The sequence below is a fragment of the Eumetopias jubatus genome, unplaced genomic scaffold (genome assembly GCF_037043125.1).
Source record: "Eumetopias jubatus isolate StellerSeaLion01/CBP00866 unplaced genomic scaffold, mEumJub1_p1.0 scaffold_10, whole genome shotgun sequence".
Classification (NCBI taxonomy): domain Eukaryota; kingdom Metazoa; phylum Chordata; class Mammalia; order Carnivora; family Otariidae; genus Eumetopias; species Eumetopias jubatus.
In genome coordinates this window covers 61,270,006-61,288,971 of record NW_028274816.1, presented here as the reverse complement: position 1 = coordinate 61,288,971, position 18,966 = coordinate 61,270,006, and the positions used below count along the sequence as shown (strand labels likewise).

The following is an 18,966-nucleotide window of genomic DNA, read 5'->3' as shown; positions in this document are numbered from 1 at the left end:
AGCAAAATTAGATTGAGTTGTGTGTGAGCTAGATATAAGCTTTCAAAATATGCTTCCATTTTTGTAAACGGTTTTGGCATTGATTCAATTTTTGTGTACCAGAAGTCTCAAGGGAAGCGGACCCAAATCTTTCTTGACCTAAAGGAGCATGTTGATGATTTGAGGCTTGGTCCTGAGAGCAAGGGATGATTTATGAGAGCAGTTTTGTTGCCTTTCAATGGCTCAGACATAAACCCACAGTTCAGAAAATCCTTTTCAAGGCCACTGGTTCTTAGCTTTTGATTTCAGAAACCAAGATCACACTTAAGTAAAAAATATTTATTCTCAAATTTCTCAGGTAATGGAACACCAGGATGTCATGATGCTTTTACTTTTACCAAAACACTGTGGAAGGCTGTATCACACTTAATTGGTATGGAATTTGTGGTTAAATTCCACTTTTCTGTATCCTAGTAACAGTAAAAGTGAGCTGGTGCCATATACCTTATTAATTTTGATTTTGACACACAAAAAATTTTACAACCAAATGAAACTATCTTAATTTATGTCATCCTGAGCACCAAGAAGCCTTCAATATGGGGGACAGTTCCTGGTCACTCCTGTCACTATCCTAGATGATACTGTCAGGAGATGCAGGGGCCACTTTGGGTCTTAGGTAATGTCAGGAAATGAGTGGGATCACATCTCATCTGCAAGCTTCCCAAATCTCCTCATGTGCACCTTCTGTCCCAGGGTAGAGGAGAACCAGATCTCACACAAGCTGTTTACTTGATCAAGGATGCATCATTCCCCCTGGACAGCTGAGGAGCCTATGTGTAGAAGGACAGATGTGAGATCGGAAAGGGAGGAAGAGAAGGAATATTTCTCCTGGCCTCCAAACACGGGCTCTCCGCCAGGGGAACACCACCCCACTCCCATCCTCCATATCTAGGGGTGTTGGAAAAGTACAGTAGTACTTGCTTGTTATCTTCTTCCACAATGACTGGGGCTTCAACTGCTCTTTAATGGGAAAGAGGAACGGTGCTAAATGTTCCCACGATGAACAGGACAGTCCCATATGGTAAAGAAATATCCTACCAAAAAGCCATCTGTGCCCATGTTGAAAAACACAAGAAGTCCCATGGTAGAGTTTGGTGTTTAGAGAACCCCGTGTCACTACACCAGCCCATGAACAAGAGAGGCGCTCAGCTGTTTCATGCCGATCCACGTGGAGACTCCTTCTGGCTGCACCAGGCTTCCACCACGAGAGCCCCCATAATCACCACAATTATGGCAGCCAGACCCAGTCGGATGAGGTTGCCCATGATGTAATCCCCCGACATGGCATCTGGGGGAGCTGAAAGAGAGAAGAGGGTGAACACCAGCTGGAAAGGAGCATCCCTCCTTCTCACGCGGATCTGCCCAATGTGACTCTCCTGCACCTGCTTGTGCTTCCTGGACAGTCGTCAGCTGTACCTTCACTGACGTTGTAATCACTCAAAACACACGTGACATTTCCTGAGAGTTGTAGTGGGTCTTCCTTTGTCTCCTTTCTATTCTTTCTGCCTTACCGCTCTTCCTTCATTTCTTTGCTCTTCATCTCATTTCCACCCTCCCACACTGCCCTTTCCCCCTTCCCCTTCCTTGTAGTAGGAATCAGGCTTAGGAGCAACCCCAAAACCCAAAGGTGCTGCACGGAGAATGAAAGTAGTTCAGGGCTCCGTCTGCTCCCCTCCTCAGAGCAAAGGCTTAGTGCAGCCAGTGAGCTCAAGAAAATTCAAGCTTAGTAGCTGAGCATCAGAACCACCATACATTTCATTTCAGCTTCACCCAAGAAGAGTTAGGGCTCACCATTGGCCCTGACTCCTAGACAGAACCTGCACTTGAATCTTCCAGCTCACACGTGCCATGAGTGCAGAGTTCATGTCTGAAGACATCAGCAACAATGCCCCCTGGAGACATAGTCCACGGGGAGAGACATGTGATGACCCCACCAAGCCCAGGATGCCCTCTGCATCCCTCAGCACTGCCCGCCCGGACCTTGCTTTCCAACTACAGAACATTCGCTAACCACAACACACACGCAAACATTTACATCACCGAGGAAGCAGGGTGTATTATCCAATGAAGCAAGAAGATCAGTTTAGAAGATACCACGTCTATGCCAGAAAAGTGGGCGGCTGGGGGAGCACCGTGTTCTAAGAGTGAGAAAGGTACTGCCATGAAGTTGCCATCAGCAGGATGTCCCACAAGTCTAAGTGACGCCCAGGGTGGCAGAAGGGGCTCTGGTGGTGGCGGGATGGATCGTTTGGAAGAACAGCCTGAGACATTCTCCAAGAATGCAAAGCAACAAACACCAAAGACTAGAAACTAGGAAAGGAGAGATTAAAAAGGAGATGGCTCGGGAAAGTGAAGGAGAAACAGGAATCAGAAAGTAACAGAAGAAATGCTCGCCAGTTTAAAAAAAAAAAAGACTCACACCTTAAACTAATACAGTGTTATAAGTCGGTTATAGGTCAACAAAACAGGAGAAAGAAAATAAATAGCCAAAATAAAAACAAACTCATTAATAAATTAATTAAATTTTTAAAACGTCCTAAGAATCATGCAAAACTTCACCTGTCACCCGGATCTCAAGATGATCACTAGGCTGTGAGGTCAGGAAGGGAGCCCTCATCAGAAAGTACACACAGCTGTAGTTCCCGGCATCACTGACTGTCACAGTCCGGAGGGAGAAGTCCGTCTCCTTCCCTGCAGGACTCTGGACCCGTATGGGCTCTGCTGCCCCCGCCTTCAGTAGAGCGAACATTACAGGCACGAAAATATTGTCTGGCCTCTGGCACTGCAGGGTCACGGTGTCTCCTGCGGTCACCTCACCCCTTTGGTGGGCTTGGAGGGAAGGTTTTGTTAAATCTCCTGGAAGAGAAGGAGGGCTCCAAGGTCATGGGGAGAAGCCCGGGGTCCCCCACCCTCCCTTGTTCTCCTGGCAGGGGTTCCCGCCAAGTGGGCGAAAATGACAGATCCCTGGTCTCACCCTCTTTCCACTCTGTGGGAAGATTTCCCCAACAAGCCCTGGATGAAGCTGAGCCAGGTCATTCTGTTCTGTGTTTCTCCATCTCCCCTCGTTCCCTCCCTCCCTCGGGTTCCTCCCGCACACGTGTCCCTGCAAGACCCTATGTCCCTCCGAGGCACCTCCTCACCTGTCACCAGCAGTAGGAGGACGTCACTGGGCCGTGAACTTACGGACGGGCTCCCTAGTCTGTAGTACTCACAGCTGTACTCTCCAGCATTGTCGGTTTTTAGGTCAGTGAGGTGAAATTCAGCCAGGCCCTCTGTGGAAGCCCGTGATTGCACGGACTGCAGTGGAACTTTTCCCTTTCTGAGAACAAAGTTGACATTCTTGGTAGACGTTTGGCACTGCAGTGTCACATTACTCTTGTGAGGCACCACCGAGCTGGGCCAGGCCCTGAGGGAGGGCTTGGGAAGGGACTCTGGAAGGAAGCAGATTTGGGGACGGGGTTTGGTGCCCTCGTCTGCTGTCAGGAAGCCCCTTGAAGGAAAGAGACAGGACACGGGGACTTTGGAGTGAAGGGGAGGGAGGGTCTGACTGAAGGAACTCACCATCAGTTGTCCTGCTTCCTTGGCCGGCACACAGCCCTGCGGGAGAACCGTCCATGAGACCTGAGCGTCCACCTGGAGCCCCGTTCTGAGGGGCCTCCCCGGGGGCTGCTGCTGAGCTCGGACCCTGGAGGTCATGCATCTGGGGCTTCTCATTTCCCCACACTGGACTGTGGCTGCAGCTGTGCTCTCGGCTCCTTCCCCACTCTCCCAGAAGGTCTCCTGTGCAGCTCACTCCTCCCACAGCCCCAGGACCTGTCCTGGTTCCCCAATGTCGACAAGCCCCTTAATCCTTAAGAGTGTTTGTGTACTCATGCCATGGGAGACACAAGGCATTACTGTCCTGTCAACACCTGGAACGTAGCTACTCTATTCTGTTCTCCTTAGCATCCCCAGTGTCTACACAATCCTGGAACATAGTAAGAAGCACCTTGGTCAACAGAAGAGATGCCCCAAGTTAAGCATGGCTCAGATTTTTCAAGGATGGTAGAAAGATTCAAACTTATAATACCGTCCTTTCCTCATTTCACCAGATAGACCAGCCTGAAGGCAATGAAAGCCCCATGGATTACCCTAGAATCTAGGGATCAGAGACTATTGTGTAAGACCAATCACATCGCTGGGACCCAATCGAGCTAAGACCCACACTGTCCCTATTTGTGCAAAGAAGGCTTTCTTAGCACCAGCAAACAGACATCCTGAGTTGTCCACAGCTCTATGCCCCTGCACATTTTGAAGCACTCTGCTTTCATGTCGTTATAATTTTCCCAACCTGGCATTTGCTGACTCACCCCAAGGACTTTCCCATTATGAAGAGCCCACGCTTCATTCTTAATATCCCATTATGACCAAGTGGAAACAACAGTGACTTTGGAGCCAGACAGGCCTGGGTTTGAGTGTTGAGGTTTCTGCTCACTCACTGTGTGGCCCTGAGCAGGAACCATGAGCTGTCAGTCTCTGGTCCTCATTTATCAACATGGGTCTGATTTCCATCACACAGGTTGTTTGCAAGGGTCAGAGCAGTATTTCCCACAGGATGGAATACAAACCACAGGGGCTCTACAGATGATTTCAGGGGATGCAGTGACATGGTATTCTATAGCATTGATCAAAACGGTATTACCCTTTCAAATCACGTCCACTCCTTTGATCACAACAAAGAATTTCTCAAGCTAGAGATCAACCTTCTTATACATCTGTCTCTGGCCAACTGCCATTTGTAATAAATAAGTAGCTGGCCATGGGCTCAGAAATGTGATGGCCAACAGCCCATGGCTAGAATGTCCTAATGTCTTCTTCCTTTGCATCGTATATATGTTTACATTAACCTTCTATATTTTGCTAAGTGACCCTGGCTTTTCTTTTAAATTTTATTTTTTAATTTAAGCTATTGGCATAAAATTTCCATCTTCAGATGAATGTGCCTGTTTAAAACAAAGATATTAAGGGGCGCCTTGGGGTGGCTTAGTCGGTTAAGCATCTGCCTTCAGCTCAGGTCACGATCCCAGGGTCCTGGGATCAAGCCCCGCATCCAGTTCCCTGCTCGGTGGGAAGCCTGCTTCTCCCTCTCCCGCTCCCTCTGCTTGTGTTCCCTCTCTTGCTATGTCTCTGTCAAACAAATAAATAAAATCTTTAAAAAAAATAAAAAAATAAAGATACAAAAAAATAAATAAAACAAAATAAAGATATTGAGTCAATAAAATTTTAAATAAATAGGGATGCTAGAAGCATACAGGACAGTTATGGACATGAAATGTATTTGCATACTGGAGAACTTTTGATGGGTAAGACGTATCTAAAGCCTCCTCCAAGATTCCTGACACACATGAAGCAATCAGTAAAGACAAGCAGATGTTACCACTTCTCTTTCCAATTCTAGTGGTCACATCTTTCTCCACCTACCTTTATCTCTAATTCTGGTCGACAGGTCCAAGAGACTTACCAAAGCAGAGGAGGCACAGGAATTCAGGGATCATACTGGCCCTGCAGCCTGCTCTAGGGGTCCCTCTCTGGTTTCATCCACAACAGGGAAGGAAGGTGATGTGGGTGGTGGCATCTTTGGCCAACACTTCCCTTCCTTCCTCCCATGTGACCTTCGGGTTTTGTGTTCCAACCACATTCCGGAAACAAGAAGGAATAAAATGCTCCATGAGGTCATAATTTACACAAACTCTTTATGTGAACACAGTGAATTCAGGCTTCAAATTCTAACCCACCTAGAAAAGCCAGGGGTGCCAGACTCCTGGATCCAAATGACTCCACTGAGGAGATGGAAACAGGTTGGTGCAGAGACTGCTGGAGATTCTCTGGTCTATAGGAAAGATGCTGGGCTTTGGAACTGAATGAAGGAGTCAGTGTTAGTGACTATTTTTGAGTGACCGTAGTGGATGAGGTATTTTTCTGAGGTCCATGCGCAGTGACGAGCAAGACCAATGGTTCACGGGGATGCCTGGCTGGCTCAGTCAGTGGAGCCTGTGCCTCTTGATCTCAGGGTTGTGAATTCAAGCCCCACGTTGGGTGTAGAGTGTACTTAAAAAAAATAAGACTATGGTTCATGCATTTGAAAACAAATTGAGTCTGGAGAGTTACACTGTGTAAAGTTTTCTTGTAAAGATTTTATTTTTATGTACTTGCCAGAGAGAGAGAGAGAGAGAGAGAGAGAGCACAAGCAGGGGGGAGCAGCAGACAGAGGGAGAAGCAGACTCTCTACCAATCAAGGAGCCTGATGCGGGACTCAATCCGAGGACCCTGGGATCATGACCTGAGCTGAAGGCAGGTGCTTAACCGACTGATCCACCAAGGTGTCCCTAAAGTTTTTTTGTTTTAAGTGGGAAAATTCAACACAGTTATTAGTAAGTCCAGCATAAATGTTTCTATCCATTGGGTAATCACTAAAAGAATTGTACAAAAAGCAAATAGATGGGAAAAAATAGGGGAGTTAAAATGACCTATTAGAAATAACAATAACTTTTTTTAAACAATGATATTGGAGGGGCACCTGGGTGGCTCAGTTGGTTAAGTGTTTGACTCTTGATTTTGGCTCAGGCCATGATATCAGGGTCGTCAGACTGAGCCCTGCATCAGGCTCTGCACTGAGCCTGCTTAAGATTCTCTGTCTTTCTCTCCCTCTGCCCCTCCCCACCCCACTCACATGCTCTCTCTCTCTTAAAAAAAAAATTGGAAATGAGGAAACATAAAACAGATGTGCAGATAGAAGGATTAGCAAGATGATAAACTTACAACCTACAAATAAGTAATTACATGAAATGTAAATGGGCTCAATAAGTCAGTTAAAAGACTATTAGACTGGATGTTTTAAAAAGACCTAAATGTATGCTGCTTTTTAAGGAGAAACACTTTTAAAAGATAAAATAAAGAGAAATACTTTACGTGTATGAACAGATGAGTTGAAAGCAAAAAAATAGAAAAAGATATAACATGCAAACACCAGCAATAGAAAAGTGATATGGATATATTAGTATCATGTAAATAGATTTTAAGGCAAGAAATAGCATTAGATATGAAGAGGAATACTTCCTAAGATAAAAGAGTCAATACAAGGGAAATACATAATAATCCTAACTTTGTATGCACCTACTAACATAGATACAAAAATCCATAAAAGAATTGTCGACACCATTAAAGGATCTAAATAAGCCTATAATCACATTCTATCTTTTAACACATCTCTCTCAGTAACTGCAATCCATGTGAAAAAAAAAAAAGTCAAAACAAAGAAAGAAAAGAAATACATTCACCATCTCAAGCAATCAAACCCAGGAAAAGTAAAGATGCCATTTCACTCTCTATTTGATAAAAAGGTTTTAATGTTAACATGTCATGTTGAATAAAATTTGGGAAAATTACATGTGCATCATCAGTTTTTAGGATAAAAAATCAATATTCTTTACCAAATGGCCACTAGGTTATGAAGCTTATCTGCCCCCCCCCCACACACACACACAACACTTATAGCCTTCCATCTGGGAGTTTAAATCCCAGTAGTTTTACCCTGAGGAATAATTAAGGTTGTCCAAAAGATTTATAATAATTAAAGTTGTCAAAAAGATAAGGTTGTCCATAATCATTTTAATTATATTTATATTAGCAAGTGAGTTGGGAGCAATATAAATGTGCAGAAGTAAGGGATTGGTTAGTTACAAGTTCTTACTTCCATAGAGGGGAAAACTATGCATCAATTTAAATCACATTGTGGAGCATAAAAATAAAATTTCAGTTTTCTAAGAAGATATGAAAATGGGGGCGCCTGGGTGGCTCAGTCATTAAGTGTCTGCCTCTGGCTCAGGTCATGGTCCCAGGGTCCTGGGATCGAGCCCCGCATCGGGCTCCCTGCTCAGCTGGAAGCCTGCTTCTCCCTCTCCCACTCCCCCTGCTTGTGTTCCCTCTCTCGCTGTCTCTCTCTGTCAAATAAATAAATAAAATCTTTAAAAAAATAAAAAAAGAAGATATGAAAATGTATATAAATATGTATAAACAAATAAAGGAACCTCAAAATTAAAAAAAATTAAAAATAAATCACACTGTGGAAGCCATTTATAACTATGGTGTGAGAAAGTACTCATTGGCATGGAACACCCTTTAAAATGTGTTGGTTTGTGGGGCACCTGGGTGGCTCAGTCTTTAAGCATCTGCCTTCGGCTCAGGTCATGATCCCAGGGTCCTGGGATCAAGCCCCACATGGGCTCTCTGCTCAGCAGGAAGCCTGCTTCTCCCTCTCCCACTCCGCCTGGCCTGTGTTCCCTCTCTCGCTGTGTCTTTCTCTGTCAAATAAATTAAAAAAAAAATCTTAAAAAACAAACAAATAAATAAATAAAATGTGTTGGTTTGTGACTAAAGAAGATAACTATATAGTATACATAGATCATACATATGTGTTTATATACATATATACATATATATGATCCTATATCAGATATCTTGTATAAGAAAAAAATTTCTCATATACATATAAAATAATTTTTATATACATATATATAAGTATATATATATAAAATAATTTTTTTAGGATATAACACCCCAAATATTAGGATGTATCACCCTAAACATTCTAAAGAAGTTAGCCTTACAGGGACGCCTGGGTGGCTCAGTCATTTAAGCGGCTGCCTTTGGCTCAGGTCATGATCCCGGGGTCCTGGGATCGAGCCCCACATCGGGCTCCCTGCTCCACGGGAAGCCTGCTTCTCCCTCTCCCACTCCCCCCTGCTTGTGTTCCCTCTCTAACTGTATCTATCTCTGTCAAATAAATAAATAAATAAATAAAATCTTTAAAAAAAAAAGAAGTTAGCCTTACATTAATAAAAAGAAAGAATAAGAACCATATGATCCTCTCAATAGATGCAGAAAAAGCATTTGACAAAATATAGCATTCTTTCTTGATAAAAACCCTCAACAAGCAGGGATAGATGGAACATACATCAACATCATATACAAAAGACCCACAACTGATATCATCCTCAATGGGGAAAAACTGAGAGCCTTTCCCCTAGGGTCAGGAACAAGACAAGGATGTTCACTCCTACCATTAATATTTAACAGAGTACTGGAAGTCCTAGCCTCAGCAATCAGACCACAAAATGAAATAAAAGGCATCCAAATTGTCAAGGAAGAGGTCAAACTTTTACTATTTGTAGATGACATGATACTCTATGCAGAGAACCCAAAAGACCCCACCAAAAAACTGCTAGAACTGAGACCTGAATTCAGCAAAGTCACAGGATATAGAATCAATGTGCAGAAATCTGTTGCATTTCTATACACCAATAATGAAGCAGCAGAAAAAGAAATCAAGGAATGGATCCCATTTGCAATTGCACCCAAAACAATAAGATACCTAGGAATAAACATAACTAAAGAGGTAAAAGATCTGTACTCTGAAAACTATAAAGCACTTATGAAAGAAATTGAAGAGAACACAAAGAAAGGGAAAAGCATTCCATGCTCATGGACTGGAAGAAGAAACATTGTTAAAATGTCTACACTACCCAAAGAAATCTACACATATATTGCAATCCCTATCAAAATACCACCAGCAATTCCCACAGAGCTAGAATAAACAATCCTAAAATTTGTATGGAACCAAAGAAGACCCTGAATAGCCAAAGCAATTCTGAAGAAGAAACACAAAACTGGAGGCATCACTTCAGGCTCTATTACAAAGCTATAATCATCAAAAGAGTATGGTACTGGCACAAAAACAGACACATAGATCAAGGGAACAGGATAGAGAATCCAGAAATGGACCCTCAACTCTATGGTCAACTAATCTTTGACAAAGCAGGAAAGAATGTCCAATGGAAAAAAGACAGTCTCTTTAACAAATGGTGTTGGGACCGCAACATGTAGAAGAATGAAACTGGACCACTTTCTTACACCACTCACAAAAATAGACACAAAAATGGATGAAAGACCTAAATGTAAGACAGGAAACTATCAAAATCCTAGAGGAGAACACAGGCAGCAACCTCTTTGACCTTAGTCACAGCAATTTCTTATTAAACATGTCACCAGAGGCAAGGGAAACAAAAGCAAAACTGAACTATTGGAACTTCATCAGGATAAAAAGCTTCTGCACAGTGAAGGAAGTAAGCAACAAAACTAAAACACAGCCTACAGAATGGGAGAAGATATTTGCAAATGACGTATCTGATAAAGGGTTAGTATCCAGAATCTCTAAAGAACTGGAACGCCTGTGTAGCTCTGTTAGTAAGTGTCTGCCTTCAGCTCAGGTCATGATCCCAGAGTTCTGGGATCAAGTCCTGCGACGGGGTCCTTGCTCAGTGGGGCGCCTGCCCCTCCCTCTGCCTGCTGCTACCCCTGCTTGTGCTCACTCTCTGACAAATAAAGAAATAAAATCTTTAAAAAAACAAAATCTATAAAGAACTTACCAAACTCAACACCCAAAAAACAAATAATCCAATTAAGAAATGGGCAGAAGGCATGAACAGACATTTTCCCAAAGAAGACATACAGATGGCCAACAGACACATGAAAAGATGTTCAACATCACTCATCATCAGGGAAATACAAATCAAAACCAGATTAATATACCACCTCACACCTGTCAGAATGGCTAAAATTAACAACACAAGAAACAACAGGTGTTGGCAAAAATGTAGGGAAAGGGGAACACTCTTACAGTGTTAGTGGGAATACAAACTGGTGTAGCCACTCTGAAAAACAGTTTGGAGGTTCCACAAAAAGTTAAAAATAGCGGCACCTGGGGCACCTGGGTGGCTCAGTCGTTAAGCGTCTGCCTTCAGCTCAGGTCATGATCCCAGGGTCCTGGGATCGAGCCCCACATCGGGCTCCCTGCTAGGCAGGAAGCCTGCTTCTCCCTCTCCCACTCCCCCTGCTTGTGTTCCTGCTCTCGTTCTCTCTCTGTCAAATAAATAAATAAAATCTTTTTAAAAAAAATAGCGACACCTGAGTGGCTCAGTCGATTAACTGCCTTCGGCTCAGGTCGTGATCTCAGGGTCCTGGGATTGAGCCCCATGTCGGGCTCCCTGCTCAGCAGAGAGTCTGCCTCTCCCTCTCCCTTTTGCCCTTCCCCCACTCAAGCTCTCTCTCTCAAATAAATAAATAAAATCTAAAATAAAAAAGTTAAAAATAGAACTACTCTATGATCCAACAATTGCACTACTAGGTATTTATCCAAAGGATACAAAACTACAGACTTGAAGGGGTACATGCACCCAGATGTTAATAGCAGCAATGTCCCCAGTAGCCAAACTATGGAGAGAGCCCAAATGTCCATCGAAAAGATGTGGTGTATATATACAATGGAATATTACTCAGCCATCAAAAAGAGTGAAATCTTGCCATTTGCAATGGATGGAGCTAGAGCGCTAAATGAAATAAGTTATTCAGAGAAAGGCAAATACCATATGATCTCCCTCATATGTGGAATTTAACAAATAAAAAGATGAACATATGGGAAGGGGGAAAAGAAAAAAGGAGAGAGGGAAGGAAATCATAAGTCTTTTTTTATTTTTTAATTAACATATAATATACTATTTGTTTCAGGGGTACAGGTCTGTGATTCATCAGTCTTACACAATTCACAGTGCTCACCATAGCACATACTCTCCCCCAGTGTCCATCACCCAGCCACCCCATCCCTCCCACCCCCCTCCACTCCAGCAACCCTCAGTTTGTGTCCTGAGATTAAGAGTCTCTTACGGTTTGTCTCCCTTTCTGGTTTCGTCTTGTTTCATTTTCCCCTCCCTTCCTCTGTCTTGTTTCTCAAATTCCTCATATCAGTGAATCATATGATACTTGTCTTTCTCTGATTGACTTATTTTGCTTAGCATAATACCCTCTAATTAGAGAACAAACTGAGGGTTGATGGAGGGAAGTGGTGGGGGATGGGCGGGATGGGGATTGAGGAGGGCACTTGATGTGATTAGCAGTAGGTGTTGTATGTAAGTGATCACTGAATTCTGCTCCAGAAACCCTGAGATCATGATCTGAGCCAAAATCAAGAGTCTGAGGCTTAACCAACTGAGCCACCCAGGTGCCCCAAAAGCGACAACGGTTTTGAGAGCTACGCTGGCAAAATTGCTGCCAGCCTAACCTTAGAGAAATTATACAAAGACATGAAGGCTCAACTTCCTATGTGCAGAAAGCAAGCTGAGAAACTGGGCCATCCATCAAGAGGGTCATATTCTCCAAGGTCCTCTTCAGAAGTGGACAGGAAGGTTGATAAAACAAAGACATCTCAGAGGGAGGAAACAAGACCTCACAGGACAGTGGGCTGAGAAGCTCCTAATAGAGAACAGGACTGAAACTTCATGAAGCAACATTTCCATCCCCAGAATTGTGGCATCTGGTGGCATTTTCCCAAAGTGATTTTGAAACTGCTGCAAACCAGTGACTATTGTGGTTATATCCCACTTCTGTTTTGTCATCATATGGCAGATGTATGGGTCAGCTAATTTGTGTTTTTAGTTCATGAGTCCTGGATCCAAAGGAGCCACCTATAGACTTGATAATGATCACTAGGTGCTGGATTTAAAACCTGACACCATTATTGGATGGAAATTTGGGGGAACAGGTCCTGGGATGGGAATGAGCATATTTTGTACATAGGATGTATATGAATAACTGGCCAAGAAGTCATAGTGCAATAGTTCGCATTAATAGCCCCTCAACTATGGATTCAGCTGTGTTATTTGCTTTGGTCAACAGGATAAGGTGCAAATGGCAATATTTTAACTGCAGCCCAGGTCTTCAGGGGCACAGCATATTTTGATTTAGCCCCTGTGCATCTTCCATTTCCACGAGGACATGTGAGAGCTAGCACATTGTTCTCAGGGGGAAGATGAAGGACATGTGAACCAGAGCCAAGTCACCTCATCTGAATGCAGAAAGACCTGGACCAGAAATAAGTGGATCCGGGAGATGTGGAGAGCATGTGTGCATTTGTGCATTCAGACATACATTCCCATTACTAGTTAGGGTTGAACTTTGGTGATTTCAAATCTTAACAAAAATCAGGACTCACTTTCCATTGGTGTTGTGTTGGAATGTTAACTTCTGAAAAATTGTACTTAAAAAATAATTGCAGGACAAGGTTGAGGTTGAATCAGAAGGCGATGAGCTTTAAGAGATTCAAACAAGGTGTTTTTAATAGACATGTAGTGACCCAGAGTTGTAGTGGCCCAGGATTGGGGCTTTTCTCTGCTTACTCTGTCTTCCCTTCCAGTCTTAATCCCTCCAATAATTTCAATCCAACCTGAGGGACTTGATCTATTTTGCCCTCTCAGAGAATGTATGAAAATCTGCTTTTTGTTTCTTGCTCAACTGTGTGTTACCTCTGCTAGGGTATTGTGTATCTGAAGTGCTGACATCTGCTTTGCAATGTAGTATAGGATTTTTCAACCCTTGTAACATTGTGTATCAGCAGACAACCATGTTTCCTCCCACCTCTCATACCTCCAGGCGGGGGACCTAATAATTCTAGAAAACTGATGTATAGTTATAATAATATTATGGCAACTGCACATGCTTTCAGCAATCTCATGGTTAAAGACTCATGGTTAAGGGAGAGAAGAATCATAGATTAGTTCTTGGAAGGAGACAAAATCTTGCCTGGGCATAGCCTGAAATGGGCAGATGAAGGCACAGAGTGGACAGTATTGACTTATTGCATGTCCAACTATTCATATCCAGTATATCCTGGTATGACTATCTTCACTGGGACATTGGCCACCTGTCACTTACTCTTTGTGGTTAAATGAGACTGATCCAGCTTTCTAGCTGCAGGTGTGCTCATATGTCCCAGAAAGACCAATTAGTGCAATCCATCACCTTGGCTACATCGATCAATTTAGGAATGGACATGTAAACCAATCAAGCAATGTTGAGTCTGCCTTATGAGTTTTGTTGCAAGTGTTGCAAGTGTTAGTGCCAGTGCACTATTTCTGCCTAGAGATGCTGGTGCATAGCTTCCCAGCACATGAAGAGAACCAACCTGAGAGTGAAGTCTACGCAGTGGAAAGTGGCACCTAGACATGGAGAAAGACAGATTCCCAGTACCATTATTTGAGCATTTGGATCTACTCATACTTGAACACAACCCTAGTGTTTTCAGTTACATGAGGCAATCAATAATCAACAAGAGTTCTTAACAGACTTGGGAAGCAATGAGTAGCTGGGAAGGAAGGATGAGTGTTGTACTTCTAGAGAAGAATTTGCTCCTTTAATTCATCAGTATTTCCTCCTTTGTTCATGGAAAATGGGATTATACTCTTCCCATCTGGGAAAAAAATTGAATCGAAGCTTTCCAGTTTCCCTTGATTACTTTCTCTTCTGTAAAAGAAAGCACAGCAAAAATCTGATATGGTGTGACCCATTTGTCAAGATTTACTAAAAGACAAGTTGTTCAGACTCAAAGACAAACATCCATTTCTGTTTTCTTGTTGAACCCCCTGCTCTCAGGAGCAGTGGGTGCCCAGCATTACCAGAGACTCCCACATTTTAGATGTTACCATGTGCTTGCCCGGCCATCTTATTGTGCCCATGCCAACTTTCTGGTTTTCATAATGTACTGTAGTTCTATTACTAACGAGAAAGCTGCTTGATGGGTATGTGGGAACTCTGTACTACTTTTTTGCAACTCTAAAACTTTTTCCCAAACAATTATTATTTTTTTAAAGAAAATGTCTTGGTCAGGACTTCAGATGAGATAGGACAGATCTCAGGGTGGGTGGTGCTGGAGCCACACACACTGTTTCTGAGGGAGATGTCATTGATGGTTTCCTGCCTTGGTTGTGAGAAGGAAATTGTACAATAGGCAGTGGAGAACAAAAGTGTCAGGGTAAAACCTCTGTCCACACAACCTGGAGACGAAGTCGGCAGGAAAGACCTGCAATGGCCCAATTCCTCTTCTTCCTTTGAACTGTAAAACTGAAGATGGGATCTTGGTCTGAGTGGAAGGGACACTAAGCTCAGAGAATTCCTGCCCCTGCTTTGCCTTGGTGAGTCTCCAGGACTGGGACAGATGGGTTTGGATGGTGAGAAAATTCATGGTGAAGCAGGGGTTGATGTGAAGTGATATCTTCTGTGTACTGGACACATGCTAGCTGTCAGAGTTTCATGGGCTGTGGTTGACATGCCTCTGTTTTGGTGCTTGCACACAGGAGATGGTGAAGTGAGGTTCAGAGACGTGGGCTGATACCCTCATTTACTCAGCTGAGCAATGCAGAGCTCCAATGAGGTCTCCAAACCTGATTTGTCCAAATACCAATCCTCCCAGGAATGTGTGTTGGCATATAGGAGGGCAGAATACATAGGGTGTGGAGCTGTGGGTTTGGGTACAGACCAAGATTACAGAGAAGGGCTATGTCTGGGGACAATGGATGAAAAGAAAATTTTCTGACCAGCTCTACCCTCTACTGATTTTAACTGTCCTCAACTTGAACATGATGTAATCAAAGGGACCTCAGCCTGTAAAAAGGAAGACCTGGGATTACAACCCTGGCTTGGTCTCACAGGAGCTCTAGGCTGTGAACCAGCAGCTCCACTGACCAAGCCCCCAGTTCCTCTTTCGTGAGGTGGGGCTGAGGGGTGTGTGTAGAGGATATCAGGACTTGTCATCTGCCCCAGTTCCTTCCTTCCTCTTCGGAGACACAGCCCTTCCTTTGGGGTAATGCTCCTCCCACACACACATTTGAGCTTTAGGGGTGGCTGTCAGTCACTATACCCCAAACCTCCAGCTGTAGGGCAGAATAAGTTGGACAGTCAAGAGACTGACCTCATCCTGCTTGTATTCATTTCCCAGGGCTGCCGTGACAAAGTGCTACACACCAAGTGGCTTAAAACAACAGAAAACTATTCTCTCACAGTTCTGGAGGCCAGAAGTCCAAGATCAAGGTGCCAGCAGAGTTGGTTCCTTCTGAGGGCTCTGAGGCTCCCAGGGAGAATCTGTTCCAGGCTCTCCTCACTTCTGGGGATGGCAGGCAGTCCTTGGGTTCCTTATTTGCAGATGCTTTGCTGCAATCCCTCATGTCTTCACATGGCCATCTTCCCTCTGTGTCTGTCTCCATAGCTCTCCACCTCTTCTTATGGGGACACCAGTCATACTGAATTATGGGACCAGCCTACTCCCAAATAATGCAATTCCAAATAAGTTCACATTCACAGGTACTGGGGGTTAGGACTTGAACATGCCTTTCTGGAGGACGCAAATAATCATTATTCCACAGATAGGTCTATGATGCAAAGCAAGCCAGTCCAGTTCTGTCAGGAAGTTTCTCAAACTGGCATTGAGACACAGATAAATTTTGGTTCATGGTTAAGAAAATTCCAAGTGTGACCTTCCAAAGATGCCAGATCGTAGCTGCCTACAGCCCTGCTTCCAGGCTCCTGGTCCTGTCCTGACAATATTCGGAGGGAATGACACACGGCAGCTGAGAGAAAAGACTGCAACAGCACTGAATCCCTGGGTCAGGCTGCTCTGGAAACATGATCTACCATTGCACTTAATGGAGGTTGCTTGTCTAAACTAACACAACTAGTCATTTCCACTTCATCTGATTTCAGGCAGACTTCTGATATTTGAATCTTTATACATCTTTAGTACAGACGGTAAGTGTACCCAACTTACATATAATTTTAAAAATGTATTGAGATACAATGCACATGAGAGTAACCATTTTAAAGTAGACAATCTTGTGACATTTTAAACATTCACAATGCTGTGTAACCACAACAAAATGTTTTCATCACCCGTCAAGGAAATGCTGTACCCACAAAGCAGTCACTCGCCATCCCCCTTCCCCGGGGGGGCTAACCACCCATCCACTTTCTGTCTCTCTAGATGTAGCTATTCTGGATATATCATGTAAATGGAATCATACCATGTGACCTTTCATGTCTGGCTTCTTTTTCTTGGAATGATGTTTTTAAGGTCCATCCATGATATATCACTGCAACATTTCTTTCTATAATAGAATAGGATAGTATTTTATATTACAATCTGAATAATGTTTTACATAAAATTTTTAAGCTTTCCAGATGATGAGTTCAAGGGATCTGTTAAATTATAATTTAACAGTAATCTGGAGATCCAGTTCTGGCCCCCCAATTCCAATGTGTGAGGGTGGGGCCCTGACACCACCAAGCAATTCTTGAACACCAATTGGGTGTTCTATAATTTAATTCAGTTCTGACACTACCTGGAGTTAGCATGAGATCCTGTATGTAAGGGCTCCATCCCATAAAACTGCCTCCTCCCATTTTAGATGTCAGTGGCAAGTCTGGGTTATCACCTGATCAATTGGCTATATATCAGGAGTTCACATGACCCCCTCTTTGGGTTCAATTAATTCACTAGAGAGGCTCACAGAACTCACAGGAATATTTAACTTACTGGATTATGAGTGTATTATAAAAGGATATAATTGCACAGCCAGATGGAAGAAATATGGAGGGCTAGGTATGGGGAAAGAGCACAGAGCTTCCACGTCCTCTCCAGGCACACCACTCTCCCTGCACCTCCATCTGGTTCATCAATCTGGAAGCTCTCTGAACCCATCCTTTTGAGCTTTTATAGAGTCTTCATTACATAAACACAATTGATTAAATCATGGCCATTGGCAATTGATTCCATCTCCAACTCCTCTCTCCTTCCCAGAGGTCAACAAGGTGGAATTGAATGTTCCAACCTTGTCATCATATGGTTGGTTCCCCCGGCAACCAGCCCTCATCCTTAGGTGTGGTCCAAAAGTCACTTCATTAACATAATGAAAGACACTTGTATAGAAAATTCCAAGGGTGGGTGTCTGGGTGATTCACTTAGAAGAGCATGGGTCTCTTGATCTCGGGGTCATGAGTTCGAGCCCCACGTTGGGTATACAGATTACTAAAATAGATAAATAAATAAATAAATAGACTTAAAAAAGCATGGTTAAGAAAATTCCAAGTGTTTAGCAGCTGTGTCCCAGGAACCAGGACAAAGACCAAATGTATATTTATCATAAATCACAGTATCACATTAGTTTTTAGGGAGCTGTGGTTTCTAGTGTTCCCACTCCTTCCTAGCTCAGTGGAAGGTGTAGCACCTAACGAGGCTGGATGTTGTTCAGAGCAGGTAGCTGTAGGGTAGATGACAGCTGTCTGCCAAGGACCTGCCAAAGAATATAAGCATGTCAGTGGTCAGTGTCTGTAAAGAGTCAGCCAAAAGACAGACACTTAATAATTGATGGGTTTTTATTGTACTTCTTTACTGAGAAATATGCTTTTTTCAAGTTATCCTGCATTCCCCTCAATGATGGTTTCCTCTGTGTGGCCAGTCTTCCTTGTCTGCATCCACTGTGGTCCCTTGTTAGGAAAGAGGGGCAAGTTCTAAGGGATCAAATGCACAGCATGGAGACTGTAGTTGATAATTCTGTGTTCTCATCACAGACACACATGAACGCACACACAAAGGGTAACTCTATGAGCTGATGGATGTGTTAACTGGCTTGATTGTGGTAATCATTCTATATATGTGTATATACATGATCATGTTGTGTAACTTAAGTATATACAGTTTATTTGTCAAAGAAAGAGAACCTCTCCCTCACTTTTACACCCTATTCTCCAGTAGGGTTTCACAAGGCAAAATGAACTAAAGGCACCTGTGTGCTTACTTAAAAAAAAGAGGGGGAATCACTGTTTTGAGCAGAATACTGGCTGTACCAGAGCTGAGACAACATGAGTCTAAAAGCAGGTTTGTGGGGGAGGGGGGACTAAAAAGAGACCAGGAGACCTAGGACCCCCTGACCACCCAGATGATGATTTCTACCTACAAATCCCAGCCACTGTCACTGCAAGTTTGGCCTCAGTGCACCGTCAGACCCCTACCTC

General features: G+C 43.4%; 1 protein-coding gene across 1 annotated transcript; it reads right to left on the bottom strand.

Moving 5' to 3' along the window:
* Window positions 1-303: 303 nt before the first annotated feature.
* On the bottom strand, window positions 304-5,644 carry LOC114201831 (T-cell-interacting, activating receptor on myeloid cells protein 1-like). Its single transcript, XM_028094739.2, has 5 exons — window positions 5,540-5,644; window positions 3,601-3,636; window positions 3,180-3,470; window positions 2,599-2,895; window positions 304-1,336 (listed from the first exon to the last, which is right to left on the bottom strand). Exons 1-5 carry the CDS (start codon window positions 5,571-5,573, stop codon window positions 1,194-1,196), a joined length of 801 nt encoding a protein of 266 aa, XP_027950540.1. The 5' UTR covers window positions 5,574-5,644; the 3' UTR covers window positions 304-1,193.
* Window positions 5,645-18,966: the final 13,322 nt, after the last annotated feature.